At 35.8% G+C, this 25,194-nt stretch overlaps 2 protein-coding genes across 2 annotated transcripts in view; one reads left to right on the top strand and one right to left on the bottom strand.

Annotated features, from left to right (window-relative positions):
• Positions 1 to 25,194, bottom strand: part of LOC127869375 (uncharacterized) — a 319,605-nt gene that overhangs the window by 284,189 nt on the left and 10,222 nt on the right. The window lies entirely within an intron of this gene.
• On the top strand, positions 9,565 to 23,014 carry LOC127870174 (dipeptidyl peptidase 9-like). Its single transcript, XM_052412831.1, has 8 exons — positions 9,565 to 9,686; positions 13,306 to 13,483; positions 14,581 to 14,692; positions 16,646 to 16,748; positions 17,983 to 18,032; positions 18,952 to 19,094; positions 21,913 to 22,026; positions 22,939 to 23,014. Exons 2-8 carry the CDS (start codon positions 13,365 to 13,367, stop codon positions 23,012 to 23,014), a joined length of 717 nt encoding a protein of 238 aa, XP_052268791.1. The 5' UTR covers positions 9,565 to 9,686; positions 13,306 to 13,364.

The raw sequence follows: 25,194 nt of genomic DNA, 5'->3' as shown, positions 1-25,194 counted from the left end.
TTGTTTTAGAGCTAAAATCACTAGACATATCACAATGCAGCTGTTAAATGCACTATGTATTTGTTATTAATCGAACGAATTGGAAATTATATATTAGACACCTTGCACTTTACCGTTCCATAAGATTAAAACATTTTTTATATATTTATTCTCCTTTCGTCCTGTTCTTTCTTTCAATAGTGGCTGTACTAATACAACTTTGACATTTTATTATATAAGCTGACATTAAAAGTAAAACATAGGGACATTTTAGCAGCCGCCGCCGATAATTGTGTCTTTAAAATGTCATGCGGGTCTAACGGGTAATAACAATAGGAATACGGGACTCAGGGGACGGGGTATTGCAGCTCTTAAAATGTAAGGAACCCCCCATAAAAATAGGATTAAAACGAGTTGTTTTTTTTTGTAAATTAAGTACTGAATTTACATAGCATAGGGGCAAAGAACAAGAAGTGTCATAATAGGCTTATTATAGCCCTATCTAATCAGCTGGATCGGCATGAAATACCGGTACGTTGGAAAATCTTTCGATGTCAAGATTATGACCATTTCAAATTGGAAAAAAACAATAACATAACTCCATATACAGCCAACAACAACTGGTTTTAAAGGGCAGCATTATTTATTTATTTTACTTTCCGCATAACGTATTATTTAATATGTATTCGACCTTGTTCTCCTATACCCTTTATATTAAGCTGTTTATAAATTATAGCAAGATCCGCCATAAAGGCGAGGTCTGTTGGACAAATATGATACGGTATTGTAATTCAAATAATGGCCTCACCCAAAACATCTGTATGAAAAACGAAAACTTAAGTGACTATGTCGAAACTTTATTTTTCCTGAAGTTTTATTTCAGGGTACAAAATAACATCCTTTTTATTTCGAGTTACAGTTGTGTATTCATCAGTAAACAGCCGCTGTGTAGTACTGGCGCATTGTGGATAAACTAAGAGGGCACAAGCACAATTGTTTAAATATCCAAGCACAGACCGGGCCCGATTTCTCAATAATAATTAAGCAAGCTGTACTAATAACTGGCTCAGGTCACTTATTTAATTGATTAATTTGACTTTCATAAAATTTATCGCGTTGTACTAAATAATAGTTTATAGTCTTCGGTTTATAGTTGCGGTTTATAGTCTGCTTCTATTACGTATGCATCTTGAGCCGACTTCGACATTAACCCCCCGATCACTGGGATAAAAGTCGTCCGTTTACATTTGCCATGCTCTTAAATTTCCATAATATGCATCTTTTGACGATTTAAAAACCTGAAAACTTCATAGCGTTACAACGAAAAACGATTGAATGATTTGGAGGGTTCTGTTGTTGTCGTTATATTTTGTGACACTACGATGATTGCTTAGCCTTATATTAAGTATAAATGCATCGCTCACTGTATGAGCACGGATTGCCGAGTGAGCTAAGCGTTAGACTTTCACTTAAGGGTTCAGTGGTTCGAGCCATGTTGGGGATTACTGTTTTCTTTCTGTAATTGTATTCAGTTCAAATATAGTTTGTAATCGTTTTAATATATATAATTGTTGCAAACTTCATTGCAATACGCAAAAATAGCGTGTGATAATCCTGTTAAAACAAGCTGAATAAATCTCAAGTAATCCGTCGCCCATCGTGTGGAGGCCCTCCGACAATCAAACGGTCGCCGGCCGATATATTTGCCCCTTTGAAATACCTTTACTTTTGCCGATACACGTGTAATGAATCTGATGTGGGGCTATCGCCGGGCAATAACCGTGCGTTGATCGTCCGATCTCTTTTTCGATCTCAACTCGATTCCTTACCGGGCCCGACGTCGGGTACAATTTTAAGTGAGACGTAAACTTAATCCTGACGCCGCCCGATGCTACAAAATGACCCGGTGTCCGTGCGATCATCGGCGGGCGACAGTCCGATAAGCGGAAAATACGTCGTCCGCTGATCGGACGGTGATCGGTCTCTATTTGTGACCGAGTTATCAGTGCCGTGACTATTTAACGTAATCTTCGTAACGTCCATACACTGCACATTAACGTGTTCGATTGGCAAAACTTTTAATGCACTGTTGGTCTGTCTTATTTATGTTTCATGTAATTTTGCGATCCTCGAAACAAGAAAAAAAGTATGTGCCAAATACTACGTAATTTGAACTAACTGAATTTCCTGCAGCCCTTGGATCTCTCATGAAATAATATCGCTTTCAAAATAGCCAATAATATAAACTGGATACATATTACCAGTTTATGTTGATAACTGTACAAATTTTCCATGAAATTCTATATGTCAGTCAAATTTCCATTTACAAACAATATGAAATTTTAACCTCACCAAAAACGCTCAAATTAGTGTCAAAGACATGACAACTTAAACGATATGTTTGTCAAATCGCAGATTGGAAAAACAAATCACATCTTCGTGAAAATATAAATGTAAACATATATAAAAACACCAGTAATGTTTGCTTCTCAAACAAGCATTCAATTAAATTATTAAATAAAACCATGAGGAGAATCCCCTTCACGTCAGAGGCGGTTATGTTTAAAAATGCGTATTCCAAAGTAAGATATTGCAAATATTTGTGTGCTTAATACATCATTTCATTTATCTGGTAACATCGTACAAACAAATACACTTAACAATACGATGAAACACAAAATAAACATAAACCTAACATACATCAACATAGTTTTATGTTTATTTGTAAACACTTTCGATTTCAAATAAAAAATTGAGTTTAGCAGAAAACTGTTTAAACTACACAGAACCTTTGCGTTTCACCTAGAATTCTTACGTGTAAAGCACGAGTTTTCACTATAATCAACATCATTTGATATACAAAATCAAAACCGCACTAATCATTCGCTTCAACTGTACATTACGATAACAGACAAATCTGTTCAAGTGGTTTCCCCCCTATCGATCATATGAAGGTTAGACACTACTAAACTCAGTCCATTTGAAGTTTCAAACACCCCGAAGCTGGTATCAAATCGGAGCTTACATTACCATGTAATAGTGGTTTATCCGAAACATAACGTTATTAAATATATATTATAAAAAAATGTGCATTTAATTTCCTTTCGTTTGTTTTACTCTAGACCATTTATTTAACGTTAAAGAATTTAACGACGAAAATCACTGGTATGCTACAGACTAGACATCATTCCAGAAATGAAAATAATATATACGTGTCAAGAAAGTACCTACCATTTATATGTTGGGGAGGTAAATACTGCGAAGTATTTAATAATGTTACATCATAAAACGGTTGCAGTTGTACACTTCTAATATTTATATATTTCTTTTTGTAAACAATGGGTATCAAGATCAACGATAAGCTAAAAATGCAGCGCCGTAGCGATTAAATTTTATAATTTCTTTAAAAAAATTTGGATGTAGAGGTATTATTAACAGAAAGCAGGTTACTGGTCTATCGCTGTGTACTATAACGGTTCAACAAGCCTTGCCCTTTTCTAAACTCTACGCCTCGCCTGAAATAATACACAATAATAAGGTGGTAACCTGTAATTCATTATATTTATAACAAGCACGCATTAAAAACTTTGAATTACTTAAGTATTCGAATTCGTTCGTAATAATTTCCTTCCATTTATAGCATGATAATCTCACCAACCCGATTATCGCGTCGACACAAATATCTACAGATACATGCTATAAAGAAACTATATAATTTTGACTGGCCATCCCATTCGCATCTTTAAAATAGGAACTAATTTAACATGTTTGTGTCCGATCAATTTTAAATATTGGTATGCCAAATCAATAAATTTTTCGTTTGAAAACGCCTATTAAAATGAATCGTGTATGCTATGTACTTTGACATTAATTAATTAGTGTAAATCGCAGTGAATGAACTCTTTATGCACATCGGAGTCAGGAACTTTTACATTTTAATAACAATTATGTGTGGTTTTGATTGTATTAACGTTTTGCTACATTTATAATGTGTCTGTGATTATTCGGACATCGAAATACTAAATTCTATCCGTTGATTTTCGTTCTTTGTTTTTTTCGAATGCAACACGAGAATGGAAATACGGTACATGCACGTAGCCACGAGACTTCTAAATATATATTTCCATTTCCACGTGATGTTCGATATAATAAATTTTTGGAAATGTGTTCAAAAGTGATAAACACTTCAATATTGACAAACACTTCAATATACATTCATGCGTTCGTAAAAAAATAATGTGTTCATTATTAATATTACCCAGTACCTGATCCCTCACGAGTGTTTTGTCCCTGAGGCCCGGTACCCCTCTAGCTTAAAGCCACGGACAGACGCCCAGTATGAACCTGCCCCACTTCCACCTGTACATGTCCTACTGAAGGAAACCTCTGACATCTGGGTCAATGTATGTGAACCCATTGTAAAATTACAGAAAAGAAGAGTGTATAATATTTGTACAAAAATCATAATAGGTTTTGGTAAGTTTTTTTATAATAAATACTGTAAAACAAGTTGTATCATACCGCTGCATTGATATATGCCTGATATAACGCTGATGGCTATACTATTTTATTTCAGTTAAAAAGGAAGTTATTGTATCAGTCGATGATAGGAGGTAGGTCATATTACTCGGAATCTACTATAAAGTAATCTTTGTAGTAAGATCAAATCAGATTAAACAAAACAAACACTTTGATACCAATATAATGAAACACAAATTGAAACACGAACAGCAAAACACATGTTTTACAAATATTCAACACAAGTGCTTGTTACGCCATTTCCCGCTCAAAATGAAGTTTGTTTAGCGAGTTTTTCATTATTTCTTTATAATCGAGGACGTAGAGGTATGATAAACAAGTAAACGGCAGGCATCGCCATTATATTATTCTAAGCCTTGCCTGATATATTACAGAAAGATCTGACAGCGACCTTATTTGCTGTCTATATATATTTGTCATCATGCAGTTTTGTTGTAGGATTCAAGGATTTGAGATTTAAAAAAAGAGGAATTGTTGTTGGTCATTTCGTGTTAACTTTGAAGCTGACAGTTACATACATAAAGAGAACATCATATTTTTACACAGAGTGAGCATAATACGTTTATTGTAATAAAGATAAGCAACACTCTGGGATAACAGGACTTGATGCATGTGAGTAAAGCGTCAGCACATGATAAGTCTGTGTAGTCCGGACGGCTAATCAGGGACAACACTACATATTTGTTAAAAACAAAATTACATTTAATGAAAAATTCCATAAAAAGCGGAATTATCCTCCCAGGTTAGCCTGTGAGGACTGCACAAAGTAATCGTGGACAACAATTTACTCCCATCCATATGCAGATTAAACAGGCTTATCAGTGGTAGCACACATGCATTAAGCCCAGTTTGCCTATATGTTAACTATCATATGTTAAATATGTTTCACTCTTTAACCACAGATCACTGACATACTTTATTTCCTGACGACCAGGCCCGACTCTAGGGACATAGAGTTTCTGTGGATGTCAGAGAGATCAGGATACCGCCATCTCTATCGGGTCACTTCATCTCTGGCTCACCATGGGAGACTCAGCAAACAGGTAACTCAGATTGTAGTTGAAGTCATTTGAGCCCGTTTTGGTAAAACAGGGCTTAATGCATGTGCCTAATGTATTGCGTCATTTTAGCCAGTGCAGTGTTTTGAGTGGATATAAGTTGAGACGAGACGTTCTCATACAAAAAAATTCATTCCAGCCAAAAGTGTCGTGCCTGTGAGAAGTGCACAGGCTAATCTGCGATGACACTTTAAAAAAATGCATTAAACCCTGTTTTTCCAGATCAAGGCTAATTTATTTTCTCAGAATTATACCTGCGTAAACGAGATAAAAAAACAAAAAACAAACACATCTGATCAATGTCTTATTAAACAGTGTTGATACAGCTAACTAGCACAATAATGCTGGTGTCATATTAGTAAAATTTTATGATGCCATTTGATGTTTTCAGCCATTTTCTTTTGTTTAGTTTGGATGTTGAAATATGTCTCTGTACCTGAAACCTCCACTGTATTTTCTGTTTTCAAACAAGGTTGTGCAAGAAATAAATATATTTGATTACTTTATCTCTTATATGGAATAAAAACAAATATATCAAACAATTAAACCATATTGTTATGCATGAATGAAATTGGCTTATGAATTCCGGGAAATGGATCAAGGACCTAATCAAATTTGCAAACAACATGATATGGAAAAAATTGTTATTTCACCATAAAGTATTAATAAAATATTTAAAAGAGGCATAACAATCTGAAATGCAGAGTTTTCCAAACAAACATCCTGATTCTGTCACAGTTGTAACTATTTATTTCCATGTTTTAAATGACTTTCCCTTTAGCACTTATTTCCATGTAATTACTGACTGACCCTTTAATGTTTATTCCCATGTTTTCACTGACTGTTCCTTTTACATGTTTTTCCATTCTCTCACATACTTTCCCATTAACGCTTTTTTCAATGTTATCAATGACTATTTGTTTAACCCACATTTCCATTTTATTATCACTGACTATCCCTTTAATAAACATTTCCATGTTCTCACTGACGGTCCCTTCGACGCTTATTTCCATGTTTTAACTGACTGCCCCTTTGGCACTTATTTCCATGTTTTTACTCCCTGTCCCTTTGACACTTGTTTCCATGTTTTAACTCACTGTCCATTTAACACCTATATCCATATTTTAAGTGACCTACCCTTAAACCCATATTCCATGTTTTCAGTGACTGTCCCTGTAACCTAAATTTCCATGTTTGAGTGACTGTCCCTTTAACCCTTATTTACATGTTTTCAGTTACTGACCCTTTAACACATATTTCCATATTTTCAGTGACTGTCCCTGTAACACTCATTTCCATGTTTTCATTTGCCGACCTTTTTACCCATATTTCCATGTTTACATTTACCGACCCATTTACCCATATTTCCATGTTTTCATTCGCCGACCCTTTAACCCATAGTTCCTTGTTTTATGTGACTGTCCCTGTAACACAATTATGCCTAGTGGACTCTACCGTCCTTCTAAATTTGATCAATTTATTTCCAAAATTAGGGATGTCTAGTATATTTATTTCTTTATTTAGAATATTTCGTAAAGAAATTATTTTAAGCAAACAGCACAGACCATGATGAGACGCCGCATCATGCGGCGTCTAATCTGGGTCTACGCTGTCTGTCAAGGCATTTTTGTACACGCTAGGCATACACGGCTTAAACCATATTTCGATGTTTTCAGAGACAGACCCTTTAACCCATATTTCGATGTTTTCAGTGACTGTCCCTTTAACCCATATTTCCATGTTTTCATTGACCAACACTTTAAACAAAATTCCCATGATTTCAATGACAGACCCTATAACCCACATTTCGATGTTTTCAGGGACCGACCCTTCAGCCCATATTTCCATGTGTTCGGTGATGTCCTGTGAGAGTGAGGTCACACAGGTCACCACTGGGGACAGGGAGGTGTCCTCTAAAGTGGTAGCAATATCTTAAAACTGTATATATTTGAACCTGTCTTATTATTGGGTTATACTGTAAATCATTATTTTTCTTGGAAAATTGATGTTTCGTTGATTTTATGGGTTGACAGATCTGTGAATTTTACTCAACAAAATGGGAAAATGACCAATGCGAATTTCTCATTTTTGTCCAAAATCATAGAATTTACAAAAAGGAACAAAAGTGTACATGTCAACGAAAAAGTTATTTGTGAACAACCAGGAAATTTCAGGCAGAAAAATGTAAATTATTTTACAGTGTCTATTTAACTAACATATTCAAGTTGTTTTTTTATGTTGTAAACTAAAATTGATTACGTGTCTTCCTGTTTTTTTGTCTTCCTTTGTTTACAAATCCTTTTTCTGGAGCACTTTTTAATTTGCAAATGCTTTTATCGGCATGATTGGTTTAATAACCCCTTGTCTCTGTTTTCAGATCTGGGTGGACGAAACACGAGGCCTGGTCTACTTCCTGGGACTTAAGGACATTCCACTAGAAACACACCTGTGAGTGATGGACTTTAAACAACGCAGTATAATATTTACAGTGTTGGATTAACTATCTTCACTTTAAAAAAGTGCAAAAAGAAAGTAAAAAAGAGACCTGCTTGACCTTTAGTGACCCAAGGTTTCACTTGTTATCTCCACCAGGACTGGTATTCCAAAGAGAAACCTGAGTTTAATTTGAATTTAGTGAAACATTTCTATTTGGAACCGCATTTGTTAAGCTTTTAAATTGATACAATATAAATTATTATAATTTTAAACACTTATTTTGATCAAGGCATTTTAATTTAAATGAACATTAACACCAAAAATATAAGAGTTTCGTGAAAACATACTCAGATTTAGTTTTGAAAATGATACATGAAGTATGTTGATTTCAATTAACTGATGTATCCAGAATTAGAAATATTAGCCCCACTATGGGAAAACGGGGCTGATTGCATGTTCATAAAATTACGAATCATATTAGCCAGTGCAGTCTACCCACTCTAATCAGGGATGACACTATCCGCTTCTGTGCTATAATTTTTTTAGGAAATCATTTCTTAGTGTAGACAGACTGTGTGGTCCAAGATTTAGCTGTGCAGTCTGCACAGTATAATTTGGGAAAACACTTTACACACAAGCATTAAATATGTTTACCCAGATGGAGGCTTACACGAAATACAATAATCATTGTTTTATTCCTTGCCAGGTATGTAGTCTCCTACCAGACCCAGGGTCCTGTCTACAGACTCACAGAGCTTGAGTACACTCACAACGTCACACTGGATAAGGTGAGACAACACTTGCAAACATCAGGAGTTAAATGAGTCATGTGCTGGGAAAACTAGACTTAATGCATGTTCAAAACTATCATCCCAGATTAGCCTGTGCAGTCCTCAAAGGCTTATCCGCATTGATGGAAATCCAGTTGAGTGGAAAGTGTGGCCCCTGATAAGCCTAATCCGAGGACGACATTTTATGTACATGCATTAACCCCAGTTTTCCCATGAGTTCTTAATACCTTGAGATATATTAAAATAATCCACATTGAGGATCAAACACTAAACCATCTGATCACATGCCAATGCCATAGCTAACCAACTACTTCTTAGATAATGCAGCATAATTGGTGGCATAGAAATATGTACAGTACAATAGACAGTGAAGCACTTGTTGATCTTGAGCTTTATCATATATTACATCATTTATTATTCCTGCTGCAATGAATATGAATGGGGTTTACAAGATTCATCATAGCTGTCTGTTAGTCCGTCTGCCCTTGTTGCAGTTCCCACAGCCGCGTGCACGCCCAGCCGTTCATCTGTCTATCAGTCTGTAAAGTCAAACGTGTCTGACCAAGTACTCCAACACATTTCAATGTTATTTTTTTCCTTATTTTATAAAGTTGTTTAAATTTTATAAGCCTTCTTTAAAGTTTTAAATTGAAATAATATAAAATGTGTATAACATTACAATTACAATTCACTTCTTACTACATCAAGTTGTTCCTCACTGCTTTAGTTATTGTTGCTGCTTATTGTCCCTTTCAGGCGTGCTCTATGTTTGTGACAGTGTTCAGCGCTGTGAACTTGGCTCCACAGTCTGCTCTGTACAGAATAGAGATCTCACCCCAGTCTGTACAGACTCAACCCCTGGCCGTCCTCATGTCATCCACAGGTCAGTAGTCAGGGGTCTATACTTTAATGTATTGATATTTGTGACAGTGTTCAGCGCTGTGAACTCAGCTCCACAGTCTGCTCTGTACAGAATAGAGATCTCACCCCAGTCTGTACAGACTCAACCCCTGGCCGTCCTCATGTCATCCACAGGTAAGTAGTCAGGGGTCTATACTTTAGGCCACGGCTTGTATATTTCTTGGTTTACAAAACCGCCGACCCTAATTTTTGGAAAAACGGAAAAAAAAATAAAATCGGAAAATCGTCTTTTTTTTAAATATTTTTTTCCCGACCGCACTGCAAAACGAGCGAAACGAGAAAAAAAACGATCCGGTTTGAGTACGGTTGCGAATGAAATCAAGTAAGTACAATCAACGATTGGTTCACATATATTGCAGAGATCGGGATATTTTTCAATGTGACACATTATGTACCAGTCCTTTTATGGGCACTTCTCAAAATTTATTTCGGGTAAAAATTACAGACAATAAGAAAATCAGCGTCAGTAAAATGTCGACCCCATCAAAATTTATTTCCGAGTCTGTGACGCAACTATATTGTTTAACATGTTAATTATATTAAACAAACCCGATATTATAGTAGATAAAAAAGTATTTGATAATAGGTATAAATAATCCAATAAAACACTGCCATTATTTACGATATATGTGTATAGGAATTTTGTAAACACGTCCGCCATAGTTTATAGGAACTGTACAGAATGTTTGGAAATCGGAACAAATCGGTATATCTCGGAAAATCATTGATAAATGTATTTGTCGTTTCAATGCTTAGGGCCGAGTAATTTCGGCAAATCGGAACTCAACTTGCGTAAAACACTAGCTCAATTAACCATTAAACTCCGCCTCCGTTCTCGGCAAAAGATTCGAAGGCGGAGCTATGCACGTGCTTTTATTAAATTGGAGGATTGCAATTGAGAAACAAACACACGATTGGTTCGGCATGTTGATTGCTAGACAAAGGAAGCCAATTTTTTCGGCGCGAAATTTGTCGCTTTATTGCTTCCGACAGAAAGCGGCTTTCCTTTGATGACGTCAAACTGTCAATTCACACAGACTGCACATTTTCGGAAGACTTTAACTGACTCCTTGTTTACAATTCCGGTAAAAAAAACACTTGCTAACATTAAACTTTGGATTAAATTATCAAAATAAAGCAAAAGCGAAGTTGACAAATATGATTAAATTTATTCGCATCATTTCAAATAAGACATTTTGCGTTGTAAATCAACGAGTTTTCATGACAACAATAACTTTGACAAACATTACCGCGACGACGCATGAATCGATCTACCTCGATTTTTTTTCATGTACGATCTCATAAGTCGAGTAAGAGCAAACACATACCGGGTAATTTGTGTATGAGTAGTTAATCTTATAAAAGATTTATGCAACGAGCATTGCATTGCGTAATGAAGCGCATCGAATTATGAAAATGAAGCGCAGTTTTTCGTTTTAATAGGAGAAGAACGCATGTCATGTAATGGAGTGTTTAAAATTGCCTGATGTTACAAAAGGTGCTTTTAGGACTCATTTCATTTGTAGATATAGATGTGTTTCATTGCATAATTTGATTTTTTGTCTCTGTGTTAAGGTTATAAAAGATATGTTGTCTTTGTTCTGATGTTATTAGTATTAACTTTTTTTTCCGATGTTTTTTTTTTTTTCGACCGCCCGATGGACCATTTTCATTTTTTTTTTTTGTAAACCAATAAAAAAAAAAGTCGTGGCCTTAATGTATTGATATTTGTGACAGTGTTCAGCGCTGTGAACTCAGCTCCACAGTCTGCTCTGTACAGAATAGAGATCTCACCCCAGTCTGTACAGACTCAACCCCTGGCGGTCATCATGTCATCCACAGGTAGGTAGTCAGGGGTCCATACTTAAATGTATTGATATTAGTGACAGTGTTCAGCGCTGTGAACTCAGCTCCACAGTCTGCTCTGTACAGAATAGAGATCTCAGCCTAGTCTGTACAGACTCAACCCCTGGCCGTCCTCATGTCATCCACAGGTGAGTAGTCAGGGGTCTATACTTTAATGTATTGATGCTTGTGACAGTGTTCAGCGCTGTGAACTCAGCTCCACAGTCTGCTCTGTACAGAATAGAGATCTCACCCCAGTCTGTACAGACTCAACCCCTGGTGGTCCTCATGTCATCCACAGGTAAGTTGTCAGGGGTATATTATTTAATGTATTGATGTTAGTGACAGTGTTCAGCGCTGTGAACTCAGCTCCACAGTCTGCTCTGTACAGAATAGAGATCTCACCCCAGTCTGTACAGACTCAACCCCTGGCCATTATCATGTCATCCAAAGGTAGGTTGTCAGGGGTCTATACTTTAATGTATTGATGTTTGTGACAGTGTTCAGCGCTGTGAACTCAAATCCACAGTCTGCTCTGTACAGAATAGAGATCTCACTCCGGTCTGTACAGACTCAACCCCTGGCGGTCCTCATGTCATCAACAGGTAAGTAGTCAGGGGTCTATACTTTAATGTATTGATATTTGTGACAGTGTTCAGCGCTGTGAACTCAGCTCCACAGTCTGCTCTGTACAGAATAGAGATCTCACCCTAGTCTGTACAGACTCAACCCCTGGCCGTCCTCATGTCATCCACAGGTGAGTAGTCAGGGTTCTATACTTTAATGTATTGATGTTTGTGACAGTGTTCAGCGCTGTGAACTCAGCTCCACAGTCTGCTCTGTACAAAATAGAGATCTCACCCCAGTCTTTACAGACTCAACCCCTGGCCATTATCATGTCATCCACAGGTAGGTAGTCAGGTGTCTATACTTTAATGTTTTGATGTTTGTGACAGTGTTCAGCGCTGTGAACTCAGCTCCACAGTCTGCTCTGTACAGAATAGAGATCTCAGCCTTGCTGTACAGACACAACCCCTGGCGGTCCTCATGTCATCCACAGGTCAGTAGTCAGGGGTCTATTCTTTAATGTATTGATATTTGTGACAGTGTTCAGCGCTGTGAACTCAGCTCCACAGTCTGCTCTGTACAGAATAGAGATCTCACCCCAGTCTGTACAGACTCAACCCCTGGCGGTCCTCATGTCATCCACAGGTAGGTAGTCAGGGGTCTATACTTTAATGTATTGATGTTTGTTACAGTGTTCAGCGCTGTGAACTCAGCTCCACAGCCTGCTCTGTACAGAATAGAGATCTCACCCCAGTCTGTACAGACTCAATCCCTGGCCATTATCATGTCATCCACAGGTAGGTAGTCAAGGGCCTATAATTCAATGTATTGTTGTGTTTATTATTTGAAACAATTTTATTTTGATTTTAAAAAGCACACAGGCTTATCAGGGCCAACAGTTTCTTCCTAAACTTGGTTTTTGCTTTAAAGAGAATGATTTTGACAAAAACTTCCATGCATGCGGGTTATGTCGTCCTTGATTAGCCTGTGTGTATTTCACAGGCTAAAGTGGGACAACAATTTATACACATGCATTAAGCCCCATTTATCCAGAGCAAGGCTTATTTTCATTATTGTTGTTAATTGCCTTCAGATGAAAGCAATTTTAATTATTAACGTTAATTGCCTTCAACCAAAAACTTCAATGATTATTGTTAATTGGTTTTCAGACTTTCCTGACTACAGCTACCCAGAGATGTTCAACTAAAAGAGCAAGTCAGGTCACACAATGTATGGGATGTACTTCCGGCCCCACATTTACCAGCAAGGGGTCAAGTATCCCACAGTGCTGTTTGTGTATGGGGGACCGCATGTACAGCTGGTGACCAACTCCTTCAAAGGCCTCAAGTAAGGAAACAGTTTGACTTATATCGTATATAATATGAAAACAAGGGTCTAAAGTAAGGAAACAGTTTGACTTGTACAGTATTTAATATGGAAACAAGGGACTAAGGTAAGGAAACAGTTTGACGTGTACAGTATTTAATATGAAAACAAGGGTATAAAGTAAGGAAACAGTTTGAATTGTATAGTATTTAATATAAAAACAAGGGGCTCAAATCAGGAAACAGTTTCACTTGTATCGTATTTAATATGAAAACAAGGGACTCAAGTGAGGAAAGAGATTGACTTGTACAGTATTTAATATGAAAACAAGGGTCTGAAGTAAGGAAACTGTTTGACTTGTACAGTATTTAATATGAAAACAATGGTAGTAAAACAGTTTGCCTTGTACAGTATTTAATATGAAAACAAGGGTCTAAAGTGAGGAAACAGTTTGACTTGTATAGTATTTAATATGAAACAAAGGGGCCTAAGTAAGGAAACATTTTGACTTGTATAGTATTTAATATGAAAACAAGGGGCTAAAGTAAGGATACAGTTTGACTTGTACAGTATTTTATATGAAACAAAGGGGCTTAACAGTTTGACTTTTATAGAATTTAATATGAAAACAAGTGTAAGAAAACAGTTTGCCTTGTAAAGTATTTAATATGAAAACAAGGGGCTAAAGTAAGGAAACAGTTTGACTTGTATAGTATTTAATATGAAAACAAGGGTCTAAAGTAAGGAAACAGTTTGACTTGTATAGTATTTAATATAAACAAAGGGGCCTAAGTAAGGAAACAGTTTGACTGGTATAGTATTTAATATGAAAACGAGGGGCTTAAGTAAGGAAACAGTTTGACTTGTACAGTATTTTATATGAAACAAAGGGGCTTAAGTGAGGAAACCGATTGACTTGTATAGTATTTAATATGAAAACAAGGGACTGAAGTAAGGTAACAGTTGTAGTTGTATAGTATGAGCCGTGTAATAAAATAATAGCGATGCGCTCCATTTGGTTTTCCCTGTAACTGCACAGGCTAATCTAGCAGGACACTTTATTCATAAGCATTCAGCCCATTTTACTAGAGCAAGGTTCAAATATTTTTCTATTTCAGGCATGTACGACTGCACACACTGGCTGCGGAAGGTTTTGCTGTTGTCATTATTGATGGTAGAGGCTCGTGTAGTCGAGGGATCAAGTTTGAAAGCCATATTAAAAACAGACTGGTATGTAACCAATTCGATTAGAGGTACTGGAAACTCATTATTCTTGGGACATACATTTTTGTTGGTTTGGTGGGTTGACCAATCTATGAATTTAACCAAATCACAAGAATTTAACACAATCACATGAATATAACACAATCACATGAATTTAACACAATCACACAATTTAACACAATCACATGAATTTAACATTATCACATGAATTTCACACAATCACATGAATTTAACACAATCACATGAAACACAACACATTAATTTAACACAATCACATTGGAAAATAACGTATATGCAATCACATGAATATAACACAATCACATGAATTTAACACAACAAATGAATTGAACACAATCACATGAATTTAACACAATCACATGAATTTAACACAAACACATTGGAAAATAACTAATACGCATTTTCCTTTTTTTCTTAACATAAAAAATACGCAAATGTACGTGTGCACCAAAATGTCAATTTTTGAAAAAAACTCAAAATTTCATGCAAACGAATATAAATGATGTTACTGTATTTATAGTTATTTTCAGAGATACTGCTGAACTGCGTTATCTCTGATTAACAAGGGCATGGTACCGGATATATCAACGTGAACAAAAGTATCCCATCTTCCCACATTTAGATATAATAAATATGTTTGCCTTGAAGTTTTAACTTGCATTATCATTTATGTTGATGTGGTTTCAATTGAATCTAATTACCCATTGGTTTTTGCTCATTGTAAGTATACGTGATTGCCTTTTTCTATAATGATAAGTATAGTAATCAAATTACTCTTGAAAAGTGTAAAAGTGTAGATTTTGATATGTCTAGCTATGGATGTCTCAAAATTATTTGTTAAGCGAGATAACAACATGAAGCTGTGGACTTGGATTTTGCGATAGTTAAGCTGGAGTCTTGGACTTTTAAATAATTAAGTTCCACTAAAGTGATGGACTTTTAAGATAACACATTTTTGCTAAAATCTTGCACTTTGAGATAATGAAGTTCAGTTGGAGTAATAGACTTTGAGATAATGAAGTTCAGCTGGAGTCTGAAAACCTTAGATAATGAAGTTCAGCTGGAGTTTTGGACTGAGATAATGAAGTTCAGCTGGAGTCTTGGACTGAGATAATGAAGTGCAGCTGGAGTCTTGGACTGAGATAATGAAGTTCAGCTGGAGTCTTGGACTGAGATAATGAAGTGAAGCTGGAGTCTTGGACTTTGAGATAATGAAGTTCAGCTGGTGTCTTGCACTTTGAGATAATGAAGTTCAGCTGGAGTGTTGGACTGAGATAACAAAGTGCAGTTGGAGTCTTGGACTTTGAGATAATGAAGTTCAGCTGGTGTCTTGCACTTTGAGATAATGAAGTGCAGCTGCAGTCTTGGACTTTGAGATAATGAAGTTCAGCTGGTGTCTTGCACTTTGAGATAATGAAGTTCAGCTGGAGTGTTGGACTGAGATAACAAAGTGCAGTTGGAGTCTTGGACTTTGAGATAATGAAGTTCAGCTGGAGTCTTGGACTTTGAGATAACGAAGTGCAGCTGGAGTGTTGAACTTTGAGATTACAAATTTCAGTTAGAGTCTTGGTATTTGTAGAGAAGCTTGTGACGTGCATATACTTAAGTGCATCTGCAATTTGGAAGCCTAACAACTAACAGCCTGTAACTGTATGTTGGATTTCAATGCCTAATATAGATGAAGTACAGATGAAAGGCCAACAGTTTCTCAAGGCTTATTTAGACTGATGTTCATCTTAAGTTATCATTTAAGTATGATCATTATGAATCCTGGCCCCAGTCTGGTGTCTGACCTCAGAGTACTACAGAAACTCAGCTAAATGGCTTGCATATAATACAGACTGAAGTCAACTTAAGGTTGCATAATCAAGATCATGACAACTGTGTGTTGCCATGGTCACCAAGTGTGTTACCATGGTCACCGTGTGTTCATCGTTTCAGGGCACTACAGAGATAGAGGATCAAGTGGAGGGTTTACAGTGGCTGGCATCACATGTAGATTTTATAGACGAAGATAGGATATCAATACACGGATGGTCTTACGGTATGTTGCCTCACTGTTAGCAATACACGGATGGTCTTATGCTTTGTTGCCTCACTGTTAGCAATACATGGATGGTCTTACGCTATGTTGATGAGCTGTTCTTATGTCTTGACTTCATTGGTTTTCATCTCTATAAAGGACTAAAAATATGTTTGGTTCCATTTACTGGACTTAAGCAATTCTCTATGTCATTGGTTCGAATATATTGCACTTATTTGTATTTTTTACAAAATGCAACTATTGAAAACCTATAAGCAAACTAAATAAGAAACAGTCAAACTCAATAAGTACTAGAGTTTGTCATTTTGAATTGTACGTTGGTTATATTAAAAACATTAATATATTTGGCAGAAGTGTCTCTATACAGTTATTACTTTAATCCGGATACTCCCGAGACATGTTTGTATGATCAATAATTATGGTACTGATTGATGCACAATCACGTCTCTAAAATATGTTATATTTAACCAGACTTTATAGAGTTTTGTTTAAGCTGCTTAGTCCTGTTTAAATTGTTCAAGTGTTGGGGTTGAAATAAAAACAGTACCGTAGGTAAAGCATGCGTTACTAATACAATATGGAATGAAAATGCAAAGAAAATACAATTAAGGTACAAATGACCATAAACCCTTCCTACAAAATTAATATGCGTTTTTGGAATTACATCTATTTCGGAAGTTTCTGGATTTAGGTACTCTATTGTTGTTATTAACAACATGGTACAGGACTTTGTTTAATGCATTGTTCATTTACTTTAAGTTGGCAGTTTTCACGAATATTTTGACAAAAGCTTAGCATTAAACACAACTTCCCTTGTCTTACTTCTTTAATGTTTTGTTCAATTCAGTGATCTGCAGCAATTTGTTACAAAAACAGCAAATTTATCTTCATTTAGGTACTTCTCTAGCGTTGAAATCTTACTTACTGGGACATTCTTGTTTCAGATTTTGTTTTCAATATGAGTCTTGCTATGGGAGAATGGGGCTTAATGCATATGCGAAATTTGTCTGCCCATTTAAGCCTGCCCAGAGGCTTATAAGGGACGACACTTTCTGCAAACACTGTTTTTTGTTGTTTAGAAGCGACTTTCTTTAAATGAAAAATTATACAAAAGCAGAAAGTGTCATCCCTTATTAGTTAATGCAGTATTTTAGTTGGCCAATAAATGAAGATGATATCTTCTTATATCAGTCATTGCCTCACACAATAAGAGTGTTGCTTACATTCCATCCAGGTGGCTACCTCTCCATAATGGGTCTGGCTCAGAGGCCAGATATATTCAAGGTGAGTGCTGTAACTATGTTTACATTAACTGTCATTTTGGAGTTAGTATACCAATGAAGTGAGTGAGCTATTAAATCAAATCTTCTATATTTATGGAACAATTCATTAATTTTGCCCTAAATCAATGTAAAACCTCTTCATACATCACTTTATAAATCATTGAATACATCACTTTGTATATCACTGCATATATCAGTTTATACATCCCTTTATTTATCATTGAATACATCACTGTATACAGCACTTTGTATAACACTCTATAATCCCTTTGTACATACCTTAATACATCACTTTGTGAATCACTTTTTACATCATTTGATACCTTCTTTTATACATCACTCTATGCAAAACTCCATACAACAGTTCATAGATCACTTTATGTATCACTGTATACATCACTTGATGATCACTCTATGTATCACTTCATAACATATACTAAATCAATCATATCACTTTATGTTGTGATAATTCTTTATGTTTATAATACTATTATTGTTTCATGTCATCTTGCATGAGATTGGAAATCCTTGAAAATATTGGTAGCCATTACTTTACTATAATTATTATGTTTGAGTTATTTGTCTGTTAATGGAGCATATTTGAATACTGAGTAATTAAATACATATGAGCCTCATTCTGGGACAATGTGGCTTAATACATGTGAGTAAATTGTCTTCTTAGCATAGCCTGTACAGTCCACACAGGCTTATCAAGGACAATTTCTGCTTTTATAGTTTTTTGTTTTAAAGGAAGTCTCTTCTTAGCGAAAATCCAATTTAGGCGGACTGCACAGGCTAATCTGGGACGACACTTTACACACATGAATTAAGCTCTTTTTTATTAGAGTGACGCTATATTATATACATATTATACAGATATTGACCAATTGGCTGTTCAATTTGATGTTTGTATGCCACAGGTGTCTATAGCGGGTGCCCCGGTTGTAGACTGGCACCTGTACGACACTGGATACACCGAGCGGTACATGGACCTGCCCACTAACAACCTGTATGGGTATCACCGTGGCAACTTGCTCACATATGTAGGCAGCTTACCGGAATAGTATGTACTGCTGTGATTAAGATAGACATAAAATCTGCACACACATACAAATATGTTTGCGTTTTTATGACAATTCGACCCAACTTAAGAAGTGAACATTATGAAAATGGAAAACATTTGTACCTTTTTTATACCTCCCGACTTATGAGCCGGTAGAAGAATGACTAAATTTTTACAATAGTGTAAACTCTTGATAAGGTTGTAGGATGTTCGTCCGTTTCTTTACCAGTAAACACAAGGCTTGTGTTTCTTAAGAAAAAACGATACAAAAATTTATCATACCACCGCATTGATATCTGCCTGATATAACTTTGCCTGATATATTTTTTATATCATGGTCAACAAGAAGTATCAGTCATGTGTGGAGAATGGTCATATTACTCGGTATAAAGTAATGATTTTTAGTAAAATCTAATCAGATTCAACATAACAAACAATTTGATACCAAGATGTAATATATTTTAAACACAAAATGCAACAAAAACAGCAAAAAACTATTGTTTACAAATATTCAGCGCGCTCTCCTGACGTCATTATTAACACGTCAAACGACAATTAAAAGTCATATTCTTTCCTGCTGAAACTGAAGTTTTTTTAGCAATTTATTCACTATTTCTTTAAAATCGGGGACGTTGAGATATGATAAACAGAAAAACAGGTTACTGCCTGATCTTTTTGTAATGTATCAGGCTCGGCAGTAATAAAATAACGTCTCAGCAAGCCTCGCCGTTATATAAAGATCAGGCAGAAACCTTTTATTCTCTATACACCATAACTGTTTGCTGATACCGGCCTGATACAAAGGTGTCTGGTATAATTATGTATATCAGGTCAGTAGTGGGTTATATCTGTCAATTTTTGATCTGAATCATATATAAAGTATTTACGTACTTGTAGAAATAAATCGGTTTCAACAATGCAAACAATTTCATACAGAGATGTAGGATATTTTATACTCAAACGTCATGAAGCATATTCATCATTGCCAAAAACTGTTGTATCGATTATATTTCAATACTTTTTTATAACTTTGTGCGTAGAGGTATGATAAACAGAAAAGCAGGTTTCTTCCCTTTTGTTTTGTGATACAACAGGATAAGAATTAATGATAAGCCCCACCTGATGTATAAGACAACGATAGCTTGTTATTCTCTATGTCTCATACTAGTTACTCAACTTCTGACAGAATTACATAAAATAGAAATCCAACGGCATCCCATTCCCCATCTTATGTTCACATGTATGATAACATACTAGTGCATGTTGTTCTGTGAGAATCGTCTACACATCGTTCATGTCATCAGTGAAAATCGTCTACTGATTGTTTATGTTTTTCAGTCAGAATCATTTACTGATTGTTTATGTTTTCATTGAGAATTGTCTACTGATTGTTTATGTTTTCATTGAGAATCGTCTACTGATTGTTTATGTTTTCATTGAGAATCGTCTACTGATTGTTTATGTTTTCATTGAGAATTGTCTACTGATTGTTTATGTTTTCATTGAGAATCGTCTACTGATTGTTTATGTTTTCATTGAGAATTGTCTACTGATTGTTCAAACAAGGCAAACAATTTCATTCTAAGATGTAGTATATTTTATACTCTAACGTCATGAAACATATTCATGACTGCCAAAACTGAAAAGTCGTAGCGATCATATTTTATTATTTATTAATAATTGTATGCGTAGAGGTATGATAAACAGGAAAGCAGGTTACTACCCTTTTCTTGTGTGATATAATAGGATTAGAATTGATTCTAAGCCCCACCTGATGTATTACACAACGATAGCCTATTATTCTCTATATTTCGTACTAAGGGACACAATTTCTGACATTATTACATAAAATAGAAATCCAACTGCATTGCATTTCCCATCTTATGTACACATGTATCTTTGATAACATACTAGCGCATGTTTTCAGTGAGAATTATCTACTTATCGTTTATGTTTTCACTGAGAATCGTCTACTGATCGTTCATATTTTCAGTGAGAACCGTCTACTGATCATTCATGTTTTCAGCGAGAATCGTGTACTGATTGTTCATGTTTTCAGTGAGAATCGTATACTTATCGTTCATGTTTTCAGTGAAAATCATCTACTGATTGTTCATGTTTTCAGTATGAATCGTCTACTGATTGTTCATGTTTTCAGTATGAATCGTTTTCTGATCATTCATGTTTTCAGTCAGAACCGTCTACTGATTGTTCATGTTTTCAGTATGAATCGTCTACTGATCGTTCATGTTTTCAGTGAGAATCGTATACTTTTCATTCATATTGTCAATGAAAATCATCTACTGATCGTTCATGTTTCCAGTGAGAATCGTCTAGTGATAATTCTTGATTTCAAGGAGAATCGTCTACTGATCGTTCATGTTTTCATTGAGAATTGTCTACTGATTGTTCATGTTTTCAGTGAGAATCATCTACTGATCGTTCGTGTTTCCAGTGATAATCATCTACTGATCGTTCATGTTTTCAGTGAGAATCGTCTACTGATTGATCATGTTTTCATTGAGAATCGTCTACTGATCGATCATGTTTTCAGTGAGAATGGTCTACTGATTGTTCATGTTTTCAGTGAGAATCATCTACTGATCGTTCATGTTGTCAGTGAGAATCGTCTACTGATTGTTCATGTTTTCATTGAGAATTGTCTACTGATTGTTCATGTTTTCAGTAAGAATCGTCTAGTAATCGTTCATGTTTCAAGTGATAATCATCTAATGATTGTGCACGTTTTCAGTGAGAATCATCTACTGATCGTTCATGTTTTCAGTGAGAATCATCTACTGATCGTTCATGTTTTCAGTGAGAATCGTCTACTGATCGTGCATGGTCTGATGGATGAGAATGTCCACTTCCTACACACAAGCAAACTGGTGAACGCTCTCGTGAAGGCCTGCAAACCACACACACTCTACAGGTGAGTGGCAGGGGTCAGTTGTCATTGAGGAGTGAAAATAGTCTTTAGTTGTATACTCGTGTCTAGTTGTCAATTAGCTCACACGTACGGTCATAAGTGGTCATATAGCTCACTAGTTAAGTCTTACCTTATAAAATGACTCATTAGTACTGTTACGTTTTGTAAGCACTCAACAGGTTGAGTGGTCAGAAATTAAACAGTTACAACAGAATCATTCTGAAGTACTCTGTCGTTTAGTGGTACAAAAGCTTTATATTTTTCTCATTTTTAACTATTTATTTCTCATTAACAACTCTATAGTATTATTTTATGTTTGTTGTGTTATTTTGCTCCTTTATAAACATTAGCCTTTAAAGTTTGTTATCTCCAATAAAAGTTTAAAAAAAAAACACCATTCAATTTATTCATTTGACAACACTTGGTTGTTATAAAAACAATTAGTTACATTTATAGGTGTAAGACAATTTCAATGTTGATAATAAGTTTAGACTTAAGTTGTAGGGACCAATGTGTTTAACTTCATTTCATGTCAGCCATATATTTGTTCCGCAATCTGTTAAAACAGGGCTTAATACACATGCGTAAAGTATTTCCCAGAATAACATGTGCAAAGGTTAATCTGGAACTATTATTTCCGCTGTTATGGAATTTTTCGTTTAAAGGAACTCTATTCAAAACAAAAATCCAGTCTATGTGGACAGTGTCATCCCTGATTAGCCTATGCGGACTGAACAGGCTAACCTGGGATGACACTTTACCCACATGCATTAACTGCGGCTTTCCCAGATCTAGTCTCATTGTATATTTCAGTTGTATCCCAATGAGAGACATGGCATCCGAAGTCACGAGGCGTCCGAACACTACCGCGTCTTGGTGCTTAACTTCCTAAAACAGAACCTGTGATATGTACAGAACACTTAGAAGAGTAGTCTTGGTTACACAGTACAGAACACTCAGAGTGGTGATGGAAACCTTTGGTACAACATGAAACAAGTAACAATTTAAGTTGTCATGGAAACACAGTTCAGAAAACTTCATACACAGGACAGAGTGTGATAAACAGTTAATGAAACTCTTACAGTTGTCTTGGTTCATGTAAGAGTAGATTTGGAAACATTTTACCGCAGAAAAACACTTTGTTTCAAATGGGATCTGTACTATGCAGCCATCATGTGTCACTGATACACCAACATTAAAACCAGTACAATTCACACTGTCTCACATTCAGCTTTAGAATGTTAACTGATTTGTAGTGTTCATTAATAATTGGGCCGTGCTCTGTAAAAAAAGGTGGTTTAATGCATGTGCGTAAAATAACTCTCAGATAAGCCTGTGCAGTCTGCACAGGATAATCAGGGACGACACTTCCCGACTAAACTTGATTTTTGCTAAGGAGAGACTTTCTGTAAACTAAACATATAAAAGCAGAAAGTTCCTTCCCTGATGAGCCTGTGCAGACTGTAAAGACTTGGACAGCACTTTACACACATGCATTAAACCCCTTTGTCACAGAGCACAGTCATGTATAGTGGGTAAACACATGCTAATTAATTTATTAAATGCAATGATATATTGAATGCATGTACTTATAAATAAGACACAATTTTGTTGGTTTTTATGTTGATTTGGTAAAATCAAGATATTTATCTATTATCAAACATTGATGCTGATTTTACAAACTTAGTGTATCTATTGTTGGGACCTTTTTTAGCAATGAGATTTTTAGTTGTATATGTTATAAGTTGTAAATATGTCTGAGAGATTGGTTTAGTTTTACTTGTTCAGTACCGTAGTGGCGTACATAAATAAATAAAAACTATCAACTTGATGATGGATACATATTTTGTGCTAGTGGTATTGGAATATAGCCGTCGCTTTGTCCGATTGCCTGAATACCGGTACTATTTTGTCTGCCTGTTTGTCTGATAACATATGATATGAAATGAAAAGGTGACAACCATACATTTTCTATTAATACTTCTGCATGTACAAATAGAGAATGCACGGTTGATACTACGATATCAAAGAAACCACGATTGCTGCATGTATAAAAAGTGAATGTTAGGTTGATACTACGATATCTAAGAACCCACGATTGCTGGATGTATAAACAGAGAATGTAAGGTTGATATTGCGATATCTAAGAAACCACGATTGCTGCATTTATAGTTAATGTTTGGTTGATATTGCGGTATCTAACAACCCACGATTGCATGATGTATAAATAGAGAATGTAAGGATGATATTGCGATAAATCCCGGACAATCGCTCCTACGGACAATCGCTCATTCGCTAAACTTGACAGGGCAGACAGGCGCTCCTACGATGTTTTGGCAGGGCGGACAGTCGCTCCTACGATGTTTTTACTGGGCGGACAGTCGCTCCTACATTATTTTGCCAACCGGACAATCGCTCCTAAATTATTTAATATCTAAGAACCCACGATTGCTGGATGTATAAATTGAGGATGTAAGGTTGCTGTATGTTTGACTTCAGAATGTGATGTTGATAGTGGGATATCTAAGAACCCACGATTTATGGATGTATAAATAAATAATGTACGGTTGATATTTCGATATCTATGAACACAAATTTACTGGATGTATAAATAGAGAATGTAAGATTGATATTACAATATCTATAAAACCACGATTGCTTGATGTATGCAAAGATAATGTAAGGTTGAAGAACCAAAGATTGGTGGTTGTATAGTAGAAAAGTTAAGGTTGATGATGTGATATCTAAGAACCGACTTGGTAAGTCAAAACTGTTAAAAAGCAGCGAACCCGCTAACGAGAAAGCCATATGGATTGACCATTATGGTTAAAGGCTTGACTAAACATTTAAGGATCGTGGGCTCGATTCCCGTCCCGGTGTGTTGTGATTGTCATTGACATTATTTGTACGTCCATTCTTCCCTGACCTGTGATTGATGTAGGGCAGTGTTCAATTTCTGGCGTAAGTATTTGCACTTAGAAGTAATAAACCAACTTACACAGGACACGTGTTAACAGTTTAACAGACCGCTGTGATATTAATGAAATATTTTAGAACACGGCGGAAAATTCTTGCAAACAAAAACAAACTAACAAACAAATCCATGGTATGCTTATGACCATGTTTTGACCTTCGACCTTGTGGCATGTGTCTTTAACGCAATTCTACGAA

The sequence above is a fragment of the Dreissena polymorpha genome, chromosome 2, assembly GCF_020536995.1.
Source record: "Dreissena polymorpha isolate Duluth1 chromosome 2, UMN_Dpol_1.0, whole genome shotgun sequence".
NCBI classification, from domain to species: domain Eukaryota; kingdom Metazoa; phylum Mollusca; class Bivalvia; order Myida; family Dreissenidae; genus Dreissena; species Dreissena polymorpha.
The sequence above is the reverse complement of the archived record's forward strand: the minus strand, read 5'-3'. Positions and strand labels throughout refer to the sequence as shown.